At 38.6% G+C, this 24,403-nt stretch overlaps 1 protein-coding gene across 1 annotated transcript; it reads left to right on the top strand.

Moving 5' to 3' along the window:
- Positions 1-10,813: 10,813 nt before the first annotated feature.
- On the top strand, positions 10,814-24,395 carry LOC146514915 (homeobox protein DBX1-B-like). The gene is made up of 4 exons (XM_085167391.1): positions 10,814-11,858; positions 12,352-12,435; positions 17,140-17,342; positions 20,946-24,395. The coding sequence occupies exons 1-4, from the start codon at positions 11,504-11,506 to the stop codon at positions 21,228-21,230; spliced, it is 927 nt and encodes a 308-aa protein (XP_085023517.1). The 5' UTR covers positions 10,814-11,503; the 3' UTR covers positions 21,231-24,395.
- Positions 24,396-24,403: the final 8 nt, after the last annotated feature.

Genomic DNA, 24,403 nt, shown 5'->3' with positions numbered 1-24,403 from the left:
TATATGCAAAGTGTCTTTGAATGGCAGAGATGCAGAAATGTGTGCATGTAGCACAGAGGCATGGCTCAGTGTGTCTAAATGAGTCGCACAGACCTGAATGTGCGCTTGAAGCCATTTATAATTCTTAACTTGTTTAAACTGCTGATCACCACACACAAGCACATTCATAAGTTTATTAGTTTTAACTGTTTTTTCATAAGTTTTACAGCTTTTCCTACTGATAAAAACCTCCCTTATGGCCATTCATATTACACCAAGTAATTAGGCAATAAACCTGTTGGGGACGGGGTCGGTATCCTGGTATCCCCTTGGCTTGCTGCCTGCATGTTAAGGATTTTTCTGGTGGATGAAAGGCTTTGTTACTCTTGCCTTCAGGTCAGGAAACAGGTCCTGAGTGTCATTTGTGCAAAGACATGTTGAGTGGTGCTTTGCATCTGGGTTTTGTTTTGTTTTTTTGTTATCTACATTCAGCTCTTCATATTAATCTAATCATGTTTTTTTGTTTTTTTTTGTTAAATACACTTACAAAAAATATTTCCTGTTAACTACATGCCCTGGATGCTGTGTCTTCAATTATTTCATCTAGTGTCAAACAAATGTTCTGTGGTGAATATATTTTCACTTACTGTGTATGATGTGAACACATTGTTTGGTTTTGAACAGGATAACTGATCTGGAGTCTGGAGTTTTCTGAATGTACATTAAGATTTTTGGATTCATGTTTAAGGTTTTGAGAAAATGGGTGGATGTTTCACAAATTGTTTTAGAAATACAGAAAAACTGCAATTGGTTAGTAATTTTAAGCCTGTTTTTTCCCAGGAACCAACTCAACGTACATTTTATATAACAAACCTCACTGTGTTTAAAAAAATCTTAGAAATATGGTATCTAACCAGATTCTTACTCTGGATGGCATTACCTTGGCCTTCAGTAACGCTGTGAGGAACCTTCATTTTTGACCAAGACATGTCCTTCAATCCACATATTAAACAAATATGTAAAACTGTTTTCTTCCATTTGTGCAGCATCTCTAAAATTAGAAATATCCTGTCTCAGAGTGACACTGAAAAACTAGTTCATGCATTTATTACTTCCAGGCTGGACTACTGCAATTCATTATTATCAGGATGTCCTAAAAACTCCCTGAAAAGCCTTCAGTTGATCCAAAATGCTGCAGCAAGAGTAGTGACAGGAAAGAGAGAGCAGATTTCTCCTATATTGGCTTCCCTTCATTGGCTTCCTGTTAAATCCAGAATTGAATTAAAAATCCTTCTCTTTAATAATCAGGCCCCATCTTATCTTAGTGACCTCGTAGTACCATATCACCCTATTAGAGCACTTCGCTCTCACACTGCAGGCTTACTTGTTGTTCCTAGAGTATTTAAAAGTAGAATGGGAGGGAGAGCCTTCAGTTTTCAGGCCCCTCATCTGTGGAACCAGCTTCCAGTTTGGATTCAGGAGACAGACACTATCTCTACTTTTAAGATTACTTTTTGCTAAAGCACATAGTTAGGGCTGGATAAGGTGACCCTGAATCCTCCCTTAGTTATGCTGCAATAGGCATAGGCTGCCGGGGGACTCCCATGATGCATTGAGTTTTTCCTTTTCAGTCACCTTTTTCAATCACCATGTGTTAATAGACCTCTCTGCATTGAATCGTACCTGTTATTAACCTCTGTCTCTCTTCCACGTCATGTCTTTATCCTGTTTTCCTTCTCTCACCCCAACCAATCGCAGCAGATAGCCGCCCCTCCCTGAGCCTGGTTCTGCCGGAGGTTACACATTAATTTGTCAGTGCTCTATGTTTGAAAATTCAGACATTTTAAACTCCAGTCCAGTCACATTATGTGAGCAGATCTCCAACTGACTGACAATATGACTGGATTAGCTGTTCCCTGCAGTTGTACACCAGGACACCAGATCAAACCACACATGCGGCTATATATGTGCCTACACAATATGAGGTTATTGTGCATATGCTAACATGTGCATGTACATGTAGGGAGCAGAAGGGCTGAACAACAACAACAGAACAAAAAGAGAGAGGTGGGAAGCTGAGTAGTCACTCAGTCAGCCCCATCTCAGTCCTTCTAGGCTTGGACAGATGGCCAGATCAAAACAGAAACATGAAGTTAAAAGCAAAGGTGGGATTAGTTCTGAGTGAAAGAGGTGGGCACGGGACATTTTAGAAAGAGCCATGGGGGCTTGAGGAGATGAGTTTCAGTGCTCAGAAGAGATCTTCTGCTTTGTAACCTGTATTCAAAATACAAAAGTAATTACTTTATTGGATTTTCAACTTGTTTTCTGGAAGGTTTTACTATAATTATCACAACAATACTTTGGATGTAGATGTAAGGTTATTTCCAAGAAAATCCAAGCCTACAAATTCAAAGGAAAATCTGTTTGTTGGAATAACCGACTGGGTGATTATTCTAACACAGACACATTAACACAGTACACAAACATTATATGGCTGAGGTAAAGGAGCTTGGAGTCAGTGGGGTAGTTAGGTTGACCCACCGTGTTGCCCCTCAAATGAAATACCATTTTAATACATGGCAGATCCTGAGATATGCCCAGATGATTTTACTAAATATTTCAAATGAAATGCAATTTTAATATATTTAGTAAAATCCTCTGTGCCACTTCACAGAAGGGCAAAAGATTCTGCCTGTTTTGTTGGTGCTATGAACACTATTGCAATAATGAGCCAATGACAGAAAGAAACCAAGGACTTAATGAAATCAAAAGTTATTAAAACATCCCCCTTTCACAAATGAAAGATTTATTTTTGATGATAAGGAAACTCTTGGAGGGATTTCTGTTTAAAAACATAAAAAACATACAAACCTGTAACTAAACTTTAAAAAAACAAAACAAAACAAAAAAACCCAACTCTTGTCATAGTTTAGTCCAAAATTAATCAGTCAGTTTATTTTGTTTTTTTTCCCAGGCTCCATCTGAAAAGATTAAGTTCTGTGTCATCAAATATCTCATGTGACGGTGTAATGTTTTCTCATAAAGACAAAAGACATACTAAGAAAAAAGTACGCTGTCTATGACGTTTAAAACTGGGGTGTCAGTGGAAGTCTGTAGTTTTGAAGCTGTTGATTTTCCTTTCTTTTATATAGCTAATAGTAGTGTTTGTCATTTTTACTTGAATAAGTGTTCAAATAATCAGAATTATCCAGGTGACACTGTGGATAATGATCAGAATCTGTTTACAGCCTGTTCATCAGCATTTATAATATAAGTTAAATACATGGAAAGAAGAAATCTCAGATGTGTTCCCTTTCTTTTGAGTAACAACAAAGTGGTTTGAAAGTTTGAAGTTTTTTTGTCATGAATGTAAAGCCTATTAAAGCATTTATGTTGGCGCCAGTTTAGTTCAGCAGGTGAGCAGGCACACATGTGCCGCATGGCCAGAAGGTAGCAGCCCGAGTTTGAGTCCGACTTGCAGCCCTTTGCTGTGTCGAGACTTAAATATAAAGCGCAAATATATACTGACCCACTGACTTTACCTAAATCTAAAGTCCTAATCTGCAGTGTCTGATGGGGTGCCTCCATTTTTTTTCATAGGGGTGGGGATACAGCAAAAAAGAGGAGGTGTGCCTGATTAATATAACAGGTACTGTGTATTTTCTGACACTGACAAGTTTTTTCTTAGGTCTTTCTTTTTTGAGTCTTTCATATTGTTTCTGTTGTGGTTTTGAAACCCTGACCCAGAGACATCCCTGTGTCTCTCATGGGTGTCTCTGGGTCTTGGTTAATGTTTATATTTGTCATATAAATGCTTTATATCTGTTCTTAATGTGAGTATTTTACTGTAAATATTAACTGTTTCAGGCCTTTTGTTACAAAATTAATGTCAGAAAAAGCGTGCTTGTCTTTTCATTCAGTCTTTTAAACTTCAAAACAAATTTAATGTTAATTTCCTTTATAAATGTTATTTTTTGTATGATTTCAATAACTGTTGCTAGATATTTGAAAGGGATTTTTTTTCAATTAAGACAGAATTTCTTTGGCAAAATAGCTTTGTATTTGTTCACTGTGGAAAACCAAAAATGTAGAGCTCTTTAGATCTGTAGTAATCTGTAGATAAAAAGCAATATACATGAGCAACACAATCTCTCTGTGTGCTGATCCATGTGAGAACGCTTGTCCCTCAGCATATGCATATATTAGCCTAGCTACTGAAAAGGCAGAGTCCTTTTTCCCCTGTTATGCAAATAACACCAGCTCTTAAAATTGTATGAGTGAGAATTAAATGTGAATTAAATAATGCTTTGTTCTTTTCTTTCCATTCAAATCCCCACGCCATTGCCATGCCTGTTATGAGATTGACAAGACAAGAAGTGACATAAATACCATGGCCAGCATTCAATCCAATTATGTAGCGTGGCCCGTCTCAATACCTGCTAGCCATGGAGTGCTGCATTGGCGTCCTTGTATTCAGAATGTCTAAGAAATAAGACTAGCTGCATTCATCTTCAAGCCTAGCACTGACCTTGCTCTCTTCTCCGCAGCTAGCTCTGAGTCATAGCCCTCAAGTCTATACTCAACCCCTCAGCCTAGCTTAATCCAGGCCTCTGGACAAGGACGCACCTTGTCCAGAGGCCTGGATTCACTGTGAACTACTCAAAGGGACCAAGCCAGCTGGAGAAGTTATTAGCCATTTATAAAAAATATGCACAGAGCACTAAGACAGGAATTGTTGTATATGTGGATAATTTTTGTCTTTCTGTTCAATCATTGGGCACATTTTGCAGGAAATCAGGTTTGGGCTGTGAGATGATTAAAAACTAATGATAATTTAGTTCTGCATTATCAAAGAATTTATAAAGAGCAGTTGTGAGGAGATGGGTTATAAAGACTGATTTACTTTGAAATACTGCTCCTACTTTGCTGTGAGGAAACCACACGATTTAATTATTACTTAAAGTAATTCATTATGTGGTTCCTAGAGTATTTTTTGCCATTTGATAGGAACAGTGTAGAAGGACGGGAAAGCAGAGAGAAAGAGAGAAAGACATGCAGCCAAGGGCGGCAGGTCAGACTCAAACCCAGGGCTAGTGCTCTACCACCGTATGGCATATGGTCAGCTGTTCATTCCACTGACTAAACCAGCACCCACTTCTAGAGTATTTAAAAGTAGAATGGGGGCAGAACCTTCAAGTCTCAGGCCACTTTTCTATGGAACCAGCTTCCAGTTTGGATTCGGGAGACAGACAGCCTCTCTAGTTAGGGCTTGATCAGGTGGCAATGAATCCTCCCTTAGTTATGCTACAATAGGTCCAGGGTGCTGAGATTACCACTCTGCATTTAATCCTTACTTATTCCAAAAATGTGATTCTGTTCATCTGGACTTCAGTGGGAGAAATGTTTCATCACTCATCCAAGTGCCTTTTTCAGCCTCAACTGACTGCAGGCTTCCCCAACTGTATAAACAGTACCTTTGCACAATGACTGAATGAATGAATGAACAATGGGCTCTGAGGTCAATTTCTTGATCATTAATATTCAAATTGTCATGACCTTTGATCAGCAACCACTAATCAAAGATCATTGAGTGGGTGAAACTGATAATAAGGAAGATGTTATAGTCTCTTCACAAGAATTTTATGATGCAATTAGAACATTAAAAGGCAATAAGGCTTGGGGATGGATAAGATATCTGCTGAACATTTAAAATTTGCTAGTAGAAAACTTTGTTTTACTGGTTCTTAGTACATGGAATTCTGACTCAATTCTGACTCAATTCTATCGCCTATGTTAGTGCCCAAGGTAAAAGAAAAAACTGGCAAAATAAACAACAGGGATAATTATCGGCCTATAACACTATCTAGTATTTTGCCAAAGGTCTTTTAAAGGACTATTTTAAACAGGATAGAACATTTTGTCTTAACCTCTGATAACCAGTTCAGTTTTAAATCTAAGCAGACGTGTATTTTTGCGTTGAAGGAGATTGTGGATTTGTATAACAGGCACAATGCCGCAATTTTTACGTGTTTTATTGATGCCTCTTAAAGCATCTAATCATGTAAATTGTGAAAAGTTATATTATAAGTTATACAACTGAAGGGTTCCTCAATCTTTGGTAAGAATTTTGTCCTTTTGGTATGCAAGCCACATGTTTGTTAGTGTTGATGTACCCACTCGTCATGCTATATTGTACATATATCTCATGTACACTTATAATTTTATCTCTGACTGATCCTGCATTAAGTACAGTTACATTTTATTCAAAGTTGTGTAATTATTGGCGTTTTAGGCTTCATGTAAATTTGTGATGCCCTGCATTTTATTTTATTTTATTTTATTTTTTCTTTCTCTTCTTATTTTCAAGAAATCCCCTGACCTCCATTTAGTCTTTACATTCATAGATTTGTCAGTCTTTCCATAAATATTATGGCCGCATCCATCTAATACGCTTGGGTTAAGTTTCCTTAACAATAATCTCTATAAATGGATATCTGCATATGAATATGGCAAACCTGCAGACAAGAGGTAGGATCTATAGTGCTGGGATCATTCTAGTTTGCATTTATAGTCAACTTGTAGTCAGACTTCTAGTTACCAATCAAGTTTTCACCCAGTTTTGGCTAATGTAATGTATTTGTATTTATATAGTGTTTTTCTTGTCTTATTCACCTCTACAAATCCGTATTGAATAAAGGCTCTTTGAAGAAAGAATACGCAGAGCAGAGGGTCTCAGATTGGAGTCGAACCCAAGCCACTGCATTTTGTTTCTGCAACACATGGTCACCTGAGCAGTCACATTTTTAACCATACACTGCTTTATTCTGTACACTGCTATACACTACTGTCACGTGACCCAACTGACTTCAAGTGTTTTATCTAGCTCACATCTCTGACCGATTTAGAATCACTTAATCTAACATGAATGTGTTTGGGACTGTGGGAGGAAATCAGAACACCCAGAGGAAACCCACACAGGCACAGTGAGAACCAACAATGTCCACACAGATAACCCACAGCTGGTTGGCCTTCTTGCTGTGAGGCAACACAGGTAATCACCACACAACCGCAGCATTTGAGAGTGAGAATAAGATTGCCTTTTGGCAAATGCAATCCCTTTTTTGGTTTACACAGCAGGCAACAAAAGCAATCTAGGAAAGCAATCTTGAAACCATCATCTAATGACTCTTAACAAAGTTGTTTATTTGCTTTGTTAAATTTATATTTATTTGAAAATACTGACTAAAGTAGCTATCTGGCCGGGGGCAGTGTGGAGTGCAAAGTTTGCATGTTTGGGTACTCCAGCTTTCTCCCACAGTCCAAAGACTTGGAGATAATTTATCTGAATTTCAGAAGCGGGAACATGCCTCCAAACAGGAAGTAACTAAACTCAGAATTGCTAACAGACAAAAAACTTGACAAGAAAGCACAGTGGATATCATCAAATTAACACCAAAAACAGAACCCAGAAAGCTAAAACTAAGGAGGGCTGAAATTTTAAATGCTAAGCTCAGAGTAAAAGCCAAACAACAAAAAACAAATGATAAAACACTAAGACATTAGAACTATGCAGAGAACCCAAAACTGGAACTCAGACCTCAGACTCCCCCCAATAGTCCAAACCGGGAAACGCTGGGGCAACGACCCAGGACCACGACACAGTGCTCTGGCTGCAAAAGTGTCTGAAGTTTTAGCAAAATATTTTTTTTATGATTTAACAAATAAACAATACTGTATTTCTCATCACATAGAATCAAAGTAATTGACCATCACTCATCTGTATTGTATACTAAACTGTTTACTTGTGATTTCTGATGTCCAAATTATTTTTTACCAGGATGTCTTTGGTAGTAACTGTTATACACAAACACTCAATGCTTTAGGAGCTCAAAAACAAAGAAAAACAGAATAAGTGTCTAAATATTGAGAAAAGAAATAGATATAGGAAATAGGAAAAAATGAAATTAAATTCATGTCATGATAGAGAAATAGACCAAAATTTCACCAGAAATTTAGTTTAGTTTGGTTCCGAAGAAACACTGTCCAATGCAATGATGTAAACACTGGGTCACGTTCCTAATTCCACTGAAAAAAATAAATCTAAACTCAGTTTGACAGCCAAGTTGATCCCCCTCCTCATTTCCCCAGTAGAGCTTTGCTTGTGTTTGCACCCCTTTTAATCTCAGGCATTTACAAGCACCCCTCTAAACAACCTACCAGGTGTGTTAAGCCTCCTGCTGAAGGGCTGTAGAATGTTGAGACTCCAATATGATTAGTGCAAAATGGGCTGTGAATAGAAGAATGAAAGCTTTTATAATGTGAAAGACTGTTAGCACAGTGATGTGCTGGTCTGAGCTCCCATGACCAATCTACAACTAATGGGCATTCAGTGAGCGTGCCCTGTGTCACAAGTGTGATGGAGACACTGAGGCAAGAATTTCTCATATTTGTCAGTAACATGAGCTAAGTGCTTTGGTAAAGTTTTGATTTTATTGTATGAATTCAGTATGCCAAGAACATTTGTACACTGTCTTCTGGTTGATAGAAATTCATGGGGCTGGACAATAGTAAGTGAGGATTTTATAGTAAGATGTTTATTTTATGTCTGTGAAGGTTCTCAGTCATCCTTGTAGTCTAAGGAGCTTTTTGTGAAATCTGTTTACCTGCTCTCATTTGCTGTTTTAGCTCTTTGGCGGTTGTTGAAATAGTTTTGTGAACTTTAAACTGAGATTCTGACCTTTATGACAAAATGCATCTATACTTAAAAATTGATTCAGTCCCTACTCCCGAGTGCCAGTGATTCTTCTCCAAAATGGTGCAGCTCAGTTGGTATTTACAATTTGTAAATCATTCCATAATTCAATTTGTCTGCTGCTCAGCCAGTCCCTTAAATAATGGCTCTTGACAGGGTCATTACAGGCAGTTGTGTGATTGCCAGCAGGCGTATGTAACAAAAATTTCAAAAAGTTCCGCCACTGCACAAAAACTAGCACACACAGACACACATGCACACACACACAAACAGGATAGCAGAGGAACGAGGTGGAGAGACAGTGTTTTCTTGTCTTCCACAGCATGTCTTTGTCCTGTCTTCATCCTTACCTTACCTTACAATATAAAGTATCTTGATGCAACTATGTATATAAATAAAACTGAACTGAATTGTTTGCCTTAGGATTTCATTGTTGCTATGTGCAGATGTTGTAGCCATGTCGGCTTATCAAGTCACAGTGTACAACCACAGTAGACAGAGGTTGTTAACTGCAGCTTCTTACCCTCATTATCAAGTACATTTCATGACACACACACACACACAAAACACAACAAGACTGCTGATTTGTTTATTTGCATTTTTTCTCTTCCAAGTGCTGTTTGTTTATTTTATGTTTTTTCTCACAGGTTCAGAGGTTGGTGACCCATTGTGCTTTTCTTCTTATGGTATTTCTTTTTTTTTCATCCACTTTCTTTTTCTTTTTGCATGAACGTCTCATGACAGTGACGTAAGCGAGTGCGACGTTCGTGACAACAGCTGTGTGCAGATCAACAATGGATAATATATCGAGTGCGGGAGAGAGTATGAGCATGCAGCGTTTAAAGCGTGGAAGTACTGACCTTACTTTGAGTTTGATTCCATAAAAAGTGACAAAAACATTAGTGTCCGTTGTGCGTGGGAAGAAAACTTCTTTTTACAACGAAAAAAAACCCTAAACTTCCAAGCAAGCACCGAGTAGCTACGACGTAATGGGAAATTCACAGAGAAACTCGCAGATTCTTCCACTGTCCGCTGCGGCACACCTGCACCAGGGTAAACCTCTGCCTATCCCACTCCTGCTTTACAGGTGAAAATAGAGCAAAAGGACCACTAGTCTTTGACTTTATTTATTTTCTGCTGTGTTTTACTTGCATCTATTTGAAAGACTGAGTGTAAACACAAAAAAATTATTTTATGTGCTGGAATGTGCAGAAAATAGGTTTAAATATTAAACAAATTTGTTCCAGTCAGAGAATGTTGCATATAATTAAATTTTTGCTTGATGCATAAAGTTAAAAGATTAAAACTAATAAAACAAGTTTTAAAAAGAGATTTTTCCATTTGATTACATTTTGTATGATGGATTATGCAGAAAAGTAGAATTGGGCTGAAAGATCTATCACTTTATCACCTATTCAGGTTGTAAATCGTGTTTTTAAAAAGTAACTAAGTAACTAAGTAATTAATTACTTTTGAAAATAAGTAATCAGTAAAGTAACGGGATTACTTTTGGGGGGAAGTAATCAGTAATTAGTTACTGATTACTTTTTTTAAGTAACTTGACCAACACTGGTTATTTTCCACATGCATCAATGTAAATAATAATAATATAAATTAATACATAAATAGATAAATAAAAGAAAAACAAAAACAAGGAGAGTTTATAGAGTGTTTCTTGGAAAAACGTGTTTGGCACAACAGTGCATTCGGATCATAATTCTAAATGCAAAAGCTGCAAGAGGCTTTAAAAAAGGCTCAATCATGTTGATTATGTTGTTTTTTCCAAAGTAAGTTAAAGAACAATTTGTACCAAAGCAGATGAGAGGATACTTTTTTCTGTCTCTTAACAATATAAACACAGTCCATTTTACTTTAATTAAAGCTGTCACCAAAAGGTAAATGTAATGGTGAAACAGAATTTACAACCCAACAAAAAGTTGATTTATAATCACTTTATAACAATATTCTAACTGAATGTGGTCTGCTGTCGGCCATTGACGGTAACATGCCTTTGATTTGCTCTCCATAGCTCTCCTGTACTGTAAACAAACAACCATGATTATTGGACCAGAATAGGAAACTGAGATGGTACATGAGCTCCTGGCTTGCAACTAACATACACCAGCAGACATTCAGCTCAGAAATGAGCTAATATTCTCTAACAATCTAGTCCAAAAAAGGTAACATTTTTAGCCTGTTTAGAGAACAAACCAACACTTTTTTCTTCTTTTTTCTTTTTGTTACTTCACAGCAATGGCCTGCATTAACAGAACAATTTGCATTTTTCCTGGCTAATGCTTACATGTAAAATGTGTTCCGAAACTGAATAACAGATATGCCTCTTCATCTCCTTTTTTGTGGGGACATCTTATTTATCAATTACAAACCACTGTGTAGATGTTGGCGCAGGCGTGAGTGCATTAGTAATACCATGACATCAAGAACACTGGACTTGAGTTGTAACCTCTACTGGCTCCAGCAGGGAAACTGGAATATAACATTTGAAAAGTTTTATTTTTAGAGGTCTTGTGATGAAATTTATGGGTGTTTGAGCACTCCCATAAAGGGTGTAAACTCGCCAATGAGGCAGAGAGATGGGCTGAGGGTTGAACTTGTCCGCGCGCACACGTTCGTGCACACGTGTGTACGTTTTTGTTTGTGGAATCGGTATAAAAACCTACGAGGACGAAGATCCACCGAGCAGGTCACTGGACTTCCCTATTTCTCCTGAAAAAATCTCTGCTGGACAACGGGAATTTTGTTCGGACAACTATGATGTTTCCCTGCGCTGCTCTGTCGCCTACTCTTTACCCGGGTTTCCTGCGTGTCCCTGCTACTCTCTCCGCGTCACTGAGCGAATCGGCGGCTCAGGGAAGAGGAACCGGCTTTCTGGTAGAAGATCACATAAGCCAACATGTCGGCTACATACATCGAACTTTCTCGTCCCTTAGTTCCGGAGACATTCTGCCGTTCAGTGCGGGGTCAAGGTCCTTTCCACGTACAACAGAACCAAGCACGGAGACATCCGGTCAACTCAGCCGCAGCAGCCCCGGATCTGTGTACGCGGCCAGCCCGGACTACCTGAAGTTCGGCGTCGGTACGATCCTGGCACCTTCTACATGGAGTCGTGAGTTTCTGATACTGATCTCTTTCTCTGCCCCTCTCTCCATAAATTTAACATATACATTTACACACACACAAACACACACAGAGCGATCTGTATTGACTTATCGGAGACTTGAAAAGTGCTGTTAGTGAATGAATTAGCATAAACATATTGTTTATTATTATTGTCTTATGATTTTTTATTTATTTCTACAAACAATTAGCAGTGTATTTCACTACCACGTAATTAAAAGTAAAGAAAAAATGGTAAAAGTAGCGGTGACGAATTCAGGCCTTCATTCAAAAGTAAAAGCAAAGTGTTTAACTTTTAACCAATTTAATGAAAGTTAAGCAATGGACACGTGAACACCAATCGTCCAATACAGTCGTCTGATGAGGTTAGATCTGAGCTGCCCTTTCAGTGGCACTGCTATTAACAGTCATCTGTGTATATATCTCTTTTCATGGTAAAATCCTAATCTGCCTGTGGATGCGAATCTGTTTTCTGTTTCCAGTCCAGAATCTTCAGACAAAGTCGCTCTCTCTGCCTTTTTTAGACAGAAGCCTTTATCCTTACATCAGAGCCTCTGATTTCACAGGTAGGTGGACTAGGAATGTTTATGTTGTTTTTTTAAACAAAGGATTTTTGATTTTGATTTTTGCAGCTTGTAAACTACTATATAATGTGTGTGATTTGAAGATATAAGGGAGAAAACATGACTTTGACTCTTGACTCATAATCACATTTACTTTCTGATGGGCTCTAACTAAAGGATACTTGATGTACACTTAAAGTGTTTTGATTGTTCAGTGAGAAAAGAAATGCATTCACTTTGTTACGATATTCACACCCACATCATATGGCTACAAAGAGACACTAAATGAAATGAAATGCCTGGAAAATAATGGGCATTTGGATTTTTTGCATTTCATGTTCCTTTGGCATCGGCGCCTCCAAAGAAATTATTTAATATTAGAGATGTTGACATATAGTTTTGTAGTTAACTGATATCAGGCTGATATTTACCTATGGAAGTATCACATCCATTTTCCAAGATACTGTGATGCAGAGATGAAAGATTTTAGAACACCTCAGTTATTCATGGAGAATTCTTCCCTGTAACATTTGGGAATACAATCTTATACAATCAGTTATAGCCAACTAAAATAAGAAGGCTTTAAATTAAAATTATGGCACCAAATATTTTTATGCTAATAATTTTTAATTGATTTTATTCACACAGAATTGGTGTCTTATGTGTGTTTTTTGTTTATTCAGTTTAATTTAATTTAATGTATCCCTTCTTTCCATTTATTTTGAGTAATAAAGATGGTATTAATAAAATTAAAGAGGTCTTTCCAAGCCAGATTCAGATGCCTCAATCATTAGAGCTGGTTCCTTTCAGTGTAGAGAAACAGTGGCTCTAATCTGACCTTCAAATGACAAAGTTCCTCACCCTTTTCTCCAAATGTGACACTAATCTCTGATGCATGTACCCACAATCATATTATTTTAATTATTACCCACAGCGTCTGGTCTTAAGTTAGGGTAACAACATAGACTGACTAGTCTATTGACAGCTTCATCAAATCTCTCTCTACTATAACACACCAATGCAGTGGCGCTGCACTAGCACTCATTCCCCTGTTACACTCTTTGCCCAAGCTAACAAGCCAGCTTAGTTATGTGCATCCAAATACTACAATGATATCAGATGATACTGAGTGACTGATGAATTTACTTTTAATTATTTTGCTAAAGAAGAACAACTGACACATGTAGCAAACTGGTTGCAAATTAATAAAACTACCTCAAAGCCACATGCGTCAGTTATTCCTTTTCAGCAGTACACTTAAAAGGAGACACCCTTTAATGCAGCCATTCACACCAACTGTGTAATTTCACTGGACAAATGTGCGGCATTTCCAATACTATTTTACTTCAGACACATTGCTAGATGATACTCTGGGTCTCCGAAATGATTTCTCTGCCTCCTCAGATGTGGTCTGAACTCTGCCAACAAAAGCTCAAACTGCCCCATTGGCATCCTGAAATATGGGTGAAAGTGGCTTTGATACACCTTCAACTCCTGGATCAAACTATGACATTTTTCAACTGCTGCTGCCTTCTCATAGGAATTGCAGAACAGGATGAATGCAAAATCTCTGCTTTTTACTTTTCTTGTTTGAAAACATCAGCACCAGGACCATCATCGGTTAATGTCGAACTTTTTTTAGGATGAATTTTCAACAGAAATACAACATGTTTAGTGTGTAAATCCATTATAAGGCAAGTTTAGATCTGGAAAACTTGGGAGTTTGTGTTGGGTTTTTTTACAGCACGTTAGCTGTCTAATGGTCCAAAAAACCTTAACCTCCTAAGACCCGAACTCTTCCACTGCATGCATTTTTAATTTCTCTTTGATATTTTGGCATATATTTGCAAAAACAAAGAATTACCAGATTTTTTTCACCTTATTTTTGTTTTTAAGAAAAATAAGAGCCACATATAAGGATATTTGTTTAAAATTTTGATAGAACAGTGTCAGTATAATGTTCTTGTAAGTGGATATCAGGCCCTTGAGTATTTTGGTCTAAATAACCCAAAATGCATGCATGAACTTGAGTTACATAATGATCGGGTTGGCTGTAGCTCAGGAGGTAGAGCAGGTCATCTACTAATCGAAAGGTTGGTGGTTTGATCCCTGGCTGATCCAGTTAGCATGCCAAATATCCTTGGGCAAGATACTAACCCGAAGTTGTTCTCTGATTCTTCCATCTGGCTGTGTGAATGTTAGATAGAAAACACTTAAGCATGGAAAAAAAAGTGCTGGTATGAATGGGTGAACGAGGCATTTTGTGCTTGAGTGCTTAGGTAGAAAAGTGCTATATAATAAACAGTCAATTTACCATAATACATAAAAACAGTACACTGTTACACAATTGCAGTTCTGGTACACAACATTCCTTTGTCATAAAGCCGACAATTCTTCCAGCTAAATTGCATTGGTTGTTAGTACCAACCATCTGAATTTCAGAGGAGCACATGGAGTGGTGATAGCACAAATACACGTGCCTTTATACCACAATACTAAAGTTGAAGTCTCATGTGTTTTTGTTTGGTTTGTTTTTCTTTCTTTCTCCTCATTATCTATTATTCCACTCATTATATATTATTTAGTAGACAATCATTATTTAATTTTAAAAATGCCCTTTTACAGTTTACAAAACCTAATTTTTCTGGGTAACAAGTTCTGACCCATCCAAAGGCTATGACACCAGCTGAGATTTTATATGCTCTTATTCACATAACTTGATTTTTAAATGTTAGTAGTTGATTTTATTTTGTTTGTAGTTGTAATACAATGACGAAAGATGTACCCTTAGGTCCCCTCCTCAATTCGGAGATGGTTTTCTCTTTTCACATCACCTCCTTGACTTGAAACAAGAAATCACTGTGAACTTGAATGCTCGTTAAAGTCAGTGCTGTAGTTCAGACATTTGCTCTGCTGCTCTGACTGTAATGAACTGAAGGATGTTCAGTCCTGTAGCTGAAGATGAGACATTGAAATGGTCTTTATGAGAAACAGAGAAATGTCACTGGTCTGTTCAGTCACTAACTAATTACGATTACTCTGTTTTTTTTTTAATGAGTATCATACTGTAAGAGCAACAAGCTGGACTCTTGTTCAGCTCCTGTGCAGAGGTTATTATTAAATATGTGCAAACAGCAGCATCTTTTCTCACTCTCCACATCTGTAACCACAGTAACACCAAATTTAAAAAGCCTACACTTCAACAACCCCCCATTAACGGTGGATTTAACGTAGTTTTAACGGAAGATGAATAACTGAGGATTGAAAATGTTTCTGTAGTATTGTTCACTCAAACTGCCTGTAAAATAAGTTCCAGGTTCTGATATCTCAGTTTGTCACTAACACAGCTTATGTATACAAAGTAAAAGAAGCTGGATTAAAATAGCAGTGCCTAATATTTATGTAGTCAAAATCTATGTTGAATTTTTCTTCTGATGAATTTTACAGCACAGATTCTGTATGTTTATTTATTTTTTTACCTGAATATTTGAAACCAAGTTTGAATTATTCTTAATGAGGTATTGTTTACAACGTTACATGTGCAGTGCTCTGTACAGCTTACATCCTTTGAGAGAAATAATATGAAGCATTAATAGATGCCCAATACTCAGGCAGCAGCTCAAATACTTGTGATAGTACCTTCATATGTTTCTCTGTTTTCCTGCAAGTGACCATGATACAGCGGCATGATTGAACTAGTACTGGAAACCTACTCCATCATCTCATCTTTGCAGATCTCCTTTTAAAAAACACCAACTACTCAAAAGTAAATACTATACTGGACAATCTGTTAGTATATATGGCTTATATGCCGCTAATATGTCAGCTGTCAGCAGAACTGTAGAACTGAAAAAAATGTAAGAGCAGAACTTAAGATGCTAAAGTGTGTGAGGACAGAGGAAGATCAGCTTTATTTCAGATTTGAGGGAAAAACTTCAAAGGGATTAATCATCCATGTAACTGTGTCACTATATAGGAGCGTGAGCAATTACTCAGTTTGGTGTTTTAAGAAAGCTGCTGATCAGACCTGAGACTAGTCATCTGCATGACAATTTTCCCTGACAGCACGTAGTAGAACCTGATGGCAGGTCAAAGGTTAATTTGTATGTTGAATTTAAAAGTTTTATCTGGAATTCTTTTACTGTGTTCTTCCGGGAGTGTGTTAATTTAAGGTAAAGTAATTCGGTCATTTTGTACCAGAGTAATCAGAGAGGAAAATATAATGTATAATATATATATTTTTTAAATATATAACTTTCTACAGGACTGCATAGAACATTATTATTTAAAAGTCAAGAGCCTCTGTGCATTATGCAGTCCCGGTCAAAAGTTTAAAAACACTTGAAAAATGGCAAAAAATCATATTTTGCATGGTTGGATGTTAACAAGTTTCCAAGTTGAGCTTCAACATGCAACAAGAAGAAATTGGAGTGAGCCAAAACATTTCTTTGAGCATGCAATTTATTGAAAACAACCCTTAAACTGAAATATGCTGTTTTACCACTGATGAAAAGTTTAGGACCACGTGCTCAAAAAAAGGCATGTGGTCTTAAACTTTTGATCAGCTGTAAAACAGCCTGTTGCTCAAAAAATGTTTTGTCTCACTCCCATTTTCTTGTTGTATTTTTTTTCTTTTAGATGTCGAGAGTACCCAATCATTGCCCGACTCTTAAAATCTCCTGTTTCTCTTATGTTTTGTCCATCTAGCCTCTGCCTCTGTTGTTCCTGTCCCAGGAACATTTTCATGGCCCCTAAGCCCCAGAGGGAAGCCCAGGAGGGGCATGCTGCGGCGGGCTGTGTTCTCAGACCTCCAAAGAAAAGGTTTGGAGAGAACCTTCGAGAAGCAAAAATATATTAGCAAACCAGACAGGAAGAAGCTCGCCAGTAAACTGGATCTTAAAGACACCCAGGTACACACCACATCATGGTTTTGGACCATTACTAACACTGTGATGGCTTCAAAAACGTTTTTTCTTTTTCCTCAGGCAAATCTCTGTAGATTTTATGACACACTTTGACATTTATTTATTCAGTCATGGCCATGAAGGATCTTGTACAATAGTAAAAAAACCCCTAACACTCAGTTGATTATATTTTTGGAAGACATGCAAAAGTTGTCTGTAAAGGTTCTCAGTCATCCAGGGCATTGTAGTCTAAGGAGCTTGGAAAGAAAAGCATCTGGAGCATCTTCAAGAAACTTAAAGAAGTCCAGATGCTTTTCTTTCCAAGCTCCTTAGACTAGATGCCAAAGTTATTTTTCTTTGGAATAGTGATAAAGGTTATGAGATAATTACAAATTTCAGTAAATGGTATTTGTGCTATTAAAACATGTTTATGTGGGAACAGTGGTTCAAGTTCTAGTTTTAGTAGTTTTTTTAGTTATTCATTTGACACTGTATAAAATAAAAACATGTATAACAATAAATCTTATCCCAAGAAGTTGATTCTGTTCATCTGGACGTAGCGTTTTCAGTGGGAGAAACTTTTATCATTCATCCAAGTGACTTCTTCAGTCTCAGCTGACTGCAGGTTTCCCCAACCTTTTAAACACTGCATTTGCATAATGACTGAAACTAGCACCAGTGGCAAACAATGGGCTGTGAGGTCAGTTCCTTGATCAATAATATGCAAATTGTTATGACCATTGATCAATGGTATATATTGATATTTCTGAATAATGCAAAATGCAACTCATAGGATAATCAGTGCGCCCCAGGGCAGCTGTGGCTACAATGTAGCTGCCATCGCCAGTGTGTGAATGTGTGTGTGAATGGGTGAATGACTGAATGTAGTGTAAAGTGCTTTGGGGTCCTTAAGGACTAGAAAAGCACTATACAAATGCAGGCCATTTACCATTTACCATTTAATTATTATAATAATCACAATAATGAAAAAAATGTGTCTGTGAAGGTTCTCAGTCATCCAGGTCATCGTAGTCTAAGGAGCTTGGAGAGAAAAGCATCTGGACTTCTTTAAGTTGCTTGAAGACGTTTCACCTCTCATCCGAGAAGCTTCTTCAGTTCTAAGGTCAAATGGTGGAGAGTCCCAGATTTAAGCCCAGTGGGAGTTTCCCCCCAAAGAGGGACAAAAGGACCCCCTGATGATCCTCTACCTAATCACATGGGCCAAGGCGTGAAAACTGGTGTGGGTCACAATCAGCCAGGGTTTCGGGTGAGCTCATTGTGAAACCTAGCCCCACCCTATCATGTGATTTCCTGAGGTCAGATGGCCCAGGATGTGAGTGGGCATTAAGGTGTCTGGGAAGGGATCTCAAAACTGGATTATAGATGGCAGACAGTTGGAGTCGTAAACCACCGCCTCTGTTCAAAGATGGTCGCTCACAGTGGACATAGATGTCTTCTTTCACTCCTCTTTCAAACCATCTGTCCTCTCTGTCCAAAATGTGAACATTGGCATCCTTGAAAGAGTGACCTTTGTCCTTTAGATGCAGATGGACCGCCGAGTCTTGTCCCGTGGAGGTGGCTCTTCTATGTTGTGCCATGCGCTTGTGAAGTGGCTGTTTGGTCTCTCCAATGTAGAGGCCTGGGCATTCCTCGCTGCACTGTACAGCATACACCACGTTGTTAAGTTTGTGTTTTGGAGTTTTGTCCAGAATGCCCAGACCTCTACATTGGAGAAACCAAACAGCCACTTTACAAGTGCATGGCACAACATAGAAGAGCCACCTCCACGGGGTTTAAATCTGGGACTCTCCACCATTTGACCTTAGAACTGAAGAAGCTTCTCGGATGAGAGGTGAAACGTCTTCAAACAACTTAAAGAAGTCCAGACGCTTTTCTTTCCAAGCTTCTTAGACTACGATGACCTGGATGACTGAGAACCTTCACATACATATCTTAGAAAACCTTTTTATTAAATATGTACATATTTTTCATTTTAGCCTGAGTGCAATCAAAGCACTGCCAGTCTCAAGCATGTTCCACACCTCTATTGCCAAGGAGTTGCAGCTGCACTGTTGCTAGTAACTATTATTGTGATAATCTGAGAATCAGGTGGTGGACACTGGAGGTGAAGGGAGCTTTTAGGCTGAAGAAGGATTGGGCTTGGTTAGACTGTGGGTCTCTAGAGGTAGCTGCAAGCTAAGTGGAGTTCAGCTCTGGCAGTGGCTGATGTGAAAAATCAGATGTGGGAGAAGTTTCGGTAGACCATGGAAAAATACTTTTGGTCGACCTCACAGCAATTCTGGCAAACTTTCAGACAACTCAGAAGGGGGAACTGGTGCTCTACTTACACTTAATACAACTGTCCTGGGGATGCTACTGACCTCAACTGAGGATATAGTAAAGGATCTCCTCAATCCCAGTGTCAAGCTATGTGTAATAGAAGCAGATTCTGTGGATGAGGGGGAATAGTGGCCTCTTACTGGGAGTGACATCACAAATTTAGTTGATCAACTGCTCAGTGACAGGGCCCCTGGGATAGATGATGTTTGCCCAGACTTCTTTAAATCTCAGGATGTTGTGTGGCTGTCCTGTCTTCCCAATGCTGTGTGCAGGTCTGAAGCGGTGGCTATGGATGGGCATACTGGGATGTTGGTCCCCCTTTTTAAAGTAAGGGGACTGGAGGGTGTGCTCAAATTACAGGGAGATCACATTCCTCAGCCTACTTAGAAAAGTATTTGTTCAAATTTTAGGAATCTTGGGGTGTTGTTCACAAGTGAGGGTAGAGTGAAGCATGAGACTAACAGATGGATTGGCTCTGCACATGCTGTACTAATGTGTTGTGGTGCAAAGAGACCTTAGTTTAAAGGTGAAGCTGTTGATTTACCAGTCAGTTTATGCTCCTACCCTCAACTGTAATCATAAGCTCATAAACTCGGAGAGAAAGAATGAGGTTGTGGATACAAGTGTAGTTTCCTACAAAGGGTGGCTGGGCTGTCCCTTAAGAGAAGGTGAAGAGTAGAGCAGCTGCTCTTCCACATCAAAAAGGATGATTCCTTGACTCCTCCTAGGTAAGTTGTTTCAGCCATATCCTACGGAAAGGAGGTCCTGAGGAAGATCCAGGTCTCGCTGGAGAGATTGTATTTCTAGACTGGCTGTGAAACTACTTGAAGAGGTGACTGGGGTTATGGAAGTTTAGGATTCTCTGTTTAAGGTGATTGCAAACACAAACTCAGATAAGTTGTAGAAAATGGATGGATGTACAGTACATAATAAATAAAAAACCTACGGTCTCTCCTTTATTTACCTTTCTTTTAAAGTGGTGTAGGTTCTCTCCACTGTTGCCAACTATTTGCTCATAGAATATTATCTGCTCAGGGAGGGGCTGTTATATTTCTGGCCTGTGGGAGGGTGAGTGGAAATAAATCAGAGAAAAGAGAAGTACGGAATATGCTTTGGTGCTTTTCTTTGGTTTGCTGCTACATATGAAAAAAGTATACATTAAATACTGAAAGAGCAGGAACTTACCAGCTGGCCACCATTAGTAGTTCAAACTTGAATCACAGAGATATTTTCTACTTGATGTTAACCTATTTTTTGTGTCATGTGAAGGTGAAAATCTGGTTCCAAAACCGCAGGATGAAATGGAGAAACTCCAAGGAGAGGGAGCTGCTGTCAACGGGCGGCTGTCGGCAGCAAACCCTCCCCACCAAAACCAATCCCCACCCAGATCTCACTGATGTGGGCAGCACGTACAGCCACAGGCTGAGCAGGATTGCACCATACAACCACGAGTCGCATCTCTGTTGTCATCATCGTAACCCTTCAACTCTATCAGAGTCAGGCAAACAATCAGAACTGTCACAGTCAGACAGTGAAGAAATCACAGTTTTATAAGAGATTCAGATTAATGGAGTATTCCTAGAAGATGATGGAAGTAAATGAATTAGCTCTCCATTTTTCCCTCTATTTTTTTGTACAGTGTTGTGTATATTACCTTTATAGCATATCTGCACACACTAATTAAAGTATACTGAGCACTTTTAGATTTAATATTTGTAGTTTTTTTTTACTTTAAATATACAAAATGTTCTTTCATTTATATGTGTATTTGTTGCATTCTCTCACACACACAAAAGAAATAGAAAAATTAAAAAAAAAACTCATTTAAAGTGTCATGTCAGGTGTCCTGTCTACCTTACCAAATTATGAACACAATGCCAACAACACAAAGAAAGTCGGAAAAACAATCCAAAGGGTTTTTAAAACAATCTGCTCTATGATTCTACTGAGGGTAGCAGACAATTACACCACAACATAGAACAGTCAATATGTGACTCCAACATTACTGGAGGGCGAGGTAAAGAGTAAGCATCTGGTTACCATACCATATTTTAAAGGTTATTAGGGCCAAGCACAGTATCCTCAGCTTTATCTGAATTTAGAAGCATGAAATTAGAGGTCATCTGTTCTTTATGCCTTTAAGACATTCATGCAGTTTAATAATTAGTATAGTTATTTGGATTAATGGATGGGTAAAGTTAGGCTTATTTTGAATGGCAGTGAAAATACATGCTATATCTTCTAATGATACTGACTAAGGGAATCATGTATAACATAAATTACTCCTAGCACGGTTGGCCGCAAGGTGGTTGGTGCAAGCTGGTGGACACTAGAGGTGAAGGGAGCCATCAGAGAAGCAAAAACTTGGGTGTGGGAGAAAAGTTTTTTCTATGGCCTAAGTAATTGCTTTGAGACTTTCGTAAGGCCTCAAAGCAATTATGGCAAACCATCAGGTGACTCAGGAAAGTCTTGCTCTACCAACATGGTGGAGTGCTGCTGACTTCAACTTAGGGTATTGTTAGGTGGTGGTAGGAGTGAAGTCACGGAGGCACCTAAACAGCTCCTTGGTTGCAGAGCCTATAAGTGGATGAGTTCCTGAAGCTTGGGTGTTTGCCCAACCACTCTACATGTGTTTTGTGGACTTGGAAAAGACATTTGGCTGTGTCCCTCAGAGTATTCTGTGCAAGGTGCTTCGGCAGTCTGGGGAGTCTGTTTTTTTTTGGATGTGTGGTTCTAAACTGTTAATCAGCTGTACAACAGCCTGTTTCAGTTTAAGGCTACGTGTACACTAATCTGGATAAATTTGAAAACGGCTAAAAAGGCTCCGCGTCCACACTATCATTTTCAATCGTTTCCGTTATTGATCCACACCGAAACGACGGAAAACGCTTAAATAAATAATAATAAATAAATAAAATTTTATTTATATAGCACCTTTCAAGATAAAATCACAAAGTGCTTTACAGAGGCAGAAAACAGACATTAAAATCTAAAACAAAACAAAATCAACCATAAGCGAGTTTAAACAAATAGGTTTTTAACCGCTTTTTAAAAGACATGACTGAGTCCACAGATCTCAAACTCAAAGGGAGTGAGTTCCAGAGTCTGGGAGCCACTGATAAAAACGCTCTGTCACCTTTTGTTTTTAACCTTGTATGCGAGACAGCCAGCAACCCCTGGTCACAAGACCTCAGGGACCTGCTGGGGTGATAAGGAAGAAGAAGATCACTTATGTAAGTTGGAGCTACACCGTGCAGGGCCCTATAGGTCATGATTATGATCTTAAATTGGATCCTGAACTTGACAGGGAGCCAATGCAGTTGAATCAGCAGTGGAGTGGCATGGGAGTATTTGTGATGCTTTGTCAGAAGCCTAGCAGCAGCATTCTGAACACCCTGCAGTCATTCCAGGGAGGCATTACTTAAGCAAGTAAACAAGGAATTACAATAATCTAAGCGAGATGAAACAAAAGCATGAATAATCATTTCCAATTCGGAACGTGACACTTACATTCCTGTTTTGTGCATGCATGAAACGAAGGACAATTCGACCTGCGTCATTTCTGTCTGTTGTTTATTTACTTTCCGGCTCTTTGAAAGGTCGTGCCAAAATGTTGAGAAAAAGCACCGAGTGTTTTAAATGGTCTGACAATGAGGTGGAGTTGTCGCTGTGAGTAACACAAAAGTACAAAGTTGCAAAAGCGAGTGAGAGTTAAAGAATTTGAAGAAAAGCTATCTGGAGCATGTACAAACTGATATTAATCTTGTCTAGGGCTGTCAAATTTGAGAGCAAAGAAAACAAATGCAGTATAATGCCCTCCGCTGTCTTAGTTTATTATTTTAATTGGTCACATGACTGCATCGTTTGACTAAAATACGTCATCGTTTCCGAAAGCCTGTGGTTATGCAGTCCACACTGTGATGTGAAAACGGCATTTTCAAATGTATCCGCTTTGGAGAGCTTTGGAGCCGTTTCAGTGTGGACGGAAGGACAAAACGGAGAGAACAAGATGTGTTTTCAAATGTAAACATATTAGTGTGGACATGGCCTTGCTGTTTTCAATAAATTGTATGCTCAAAAAAATGTTTTCTCTCACTTCGATTTCTTCTTGTTGCATGTTGAAGCTCTCCTTGGAACCCTGTTAAGATCCAACTATGCAAAATATGATTTTTTTTTGCCATTTTTCCAGTGTTCTTAAACTTTTGATCGGGACTGTACAATCTGTGGAAATGAGCTTTATCGAAGGGTAGGCTGGCCTCTCCCTTAGAGATAGGGTGAGGAGCTTGGCCATTTTGGAGGGGCTCAGAGTAGAACCACTATTCTTCCACATCGAAACGAGCCAGTAGAAGTGACACTGACAAGGATTCCTCGTGGGTACCTCCTGCATGAGATGTTCTGAGGATGTCCCACCAGAAGGAGCCTCCAGGGCAGACCCTGGACACGCTGGAGAGATATCTCTTGGCTGGTGCATGATGCAGTGACTGTTTCTTCTTCAGTCACCCTTTCCACTTACTGTGTGTTTATACACCACTTTAATTATTAATTATTATTTATCTCTTGCTCTATTCCTTAGTTTACCTATTCCTTTTAAAAGCTCACGTTTAACTTTTCCCTTTTAACTGGTGATTTTAAACTGGCTGTTGGCATGAATGTTTGTTTGTAATGTGTGACTCAGACCCTGTAACAAGCTAACAACCTCTCCAAGGTGTAACCTGCCTCTCACCCTA

This window comes from Neolamprologus multifasciatus, chromosome 7 (genome assembly GCF_963576455.1).
Source record: "Neolamprologus multifasciatus chromosome 7, fNeoMul1.2, whole genome shotgun sequence".
NCBI lineage: Eukaryota > Metazoa > Chordata > Actinopteri > Cichliformes > Cichlidae > Neolamprologus > Neolamprologus multifasciatus.
The sequence above is the reverse complement of the archived record's forward strand: the minus strand, read 5'-3'. Positions and strand labels throughout refer to the sequence as shown.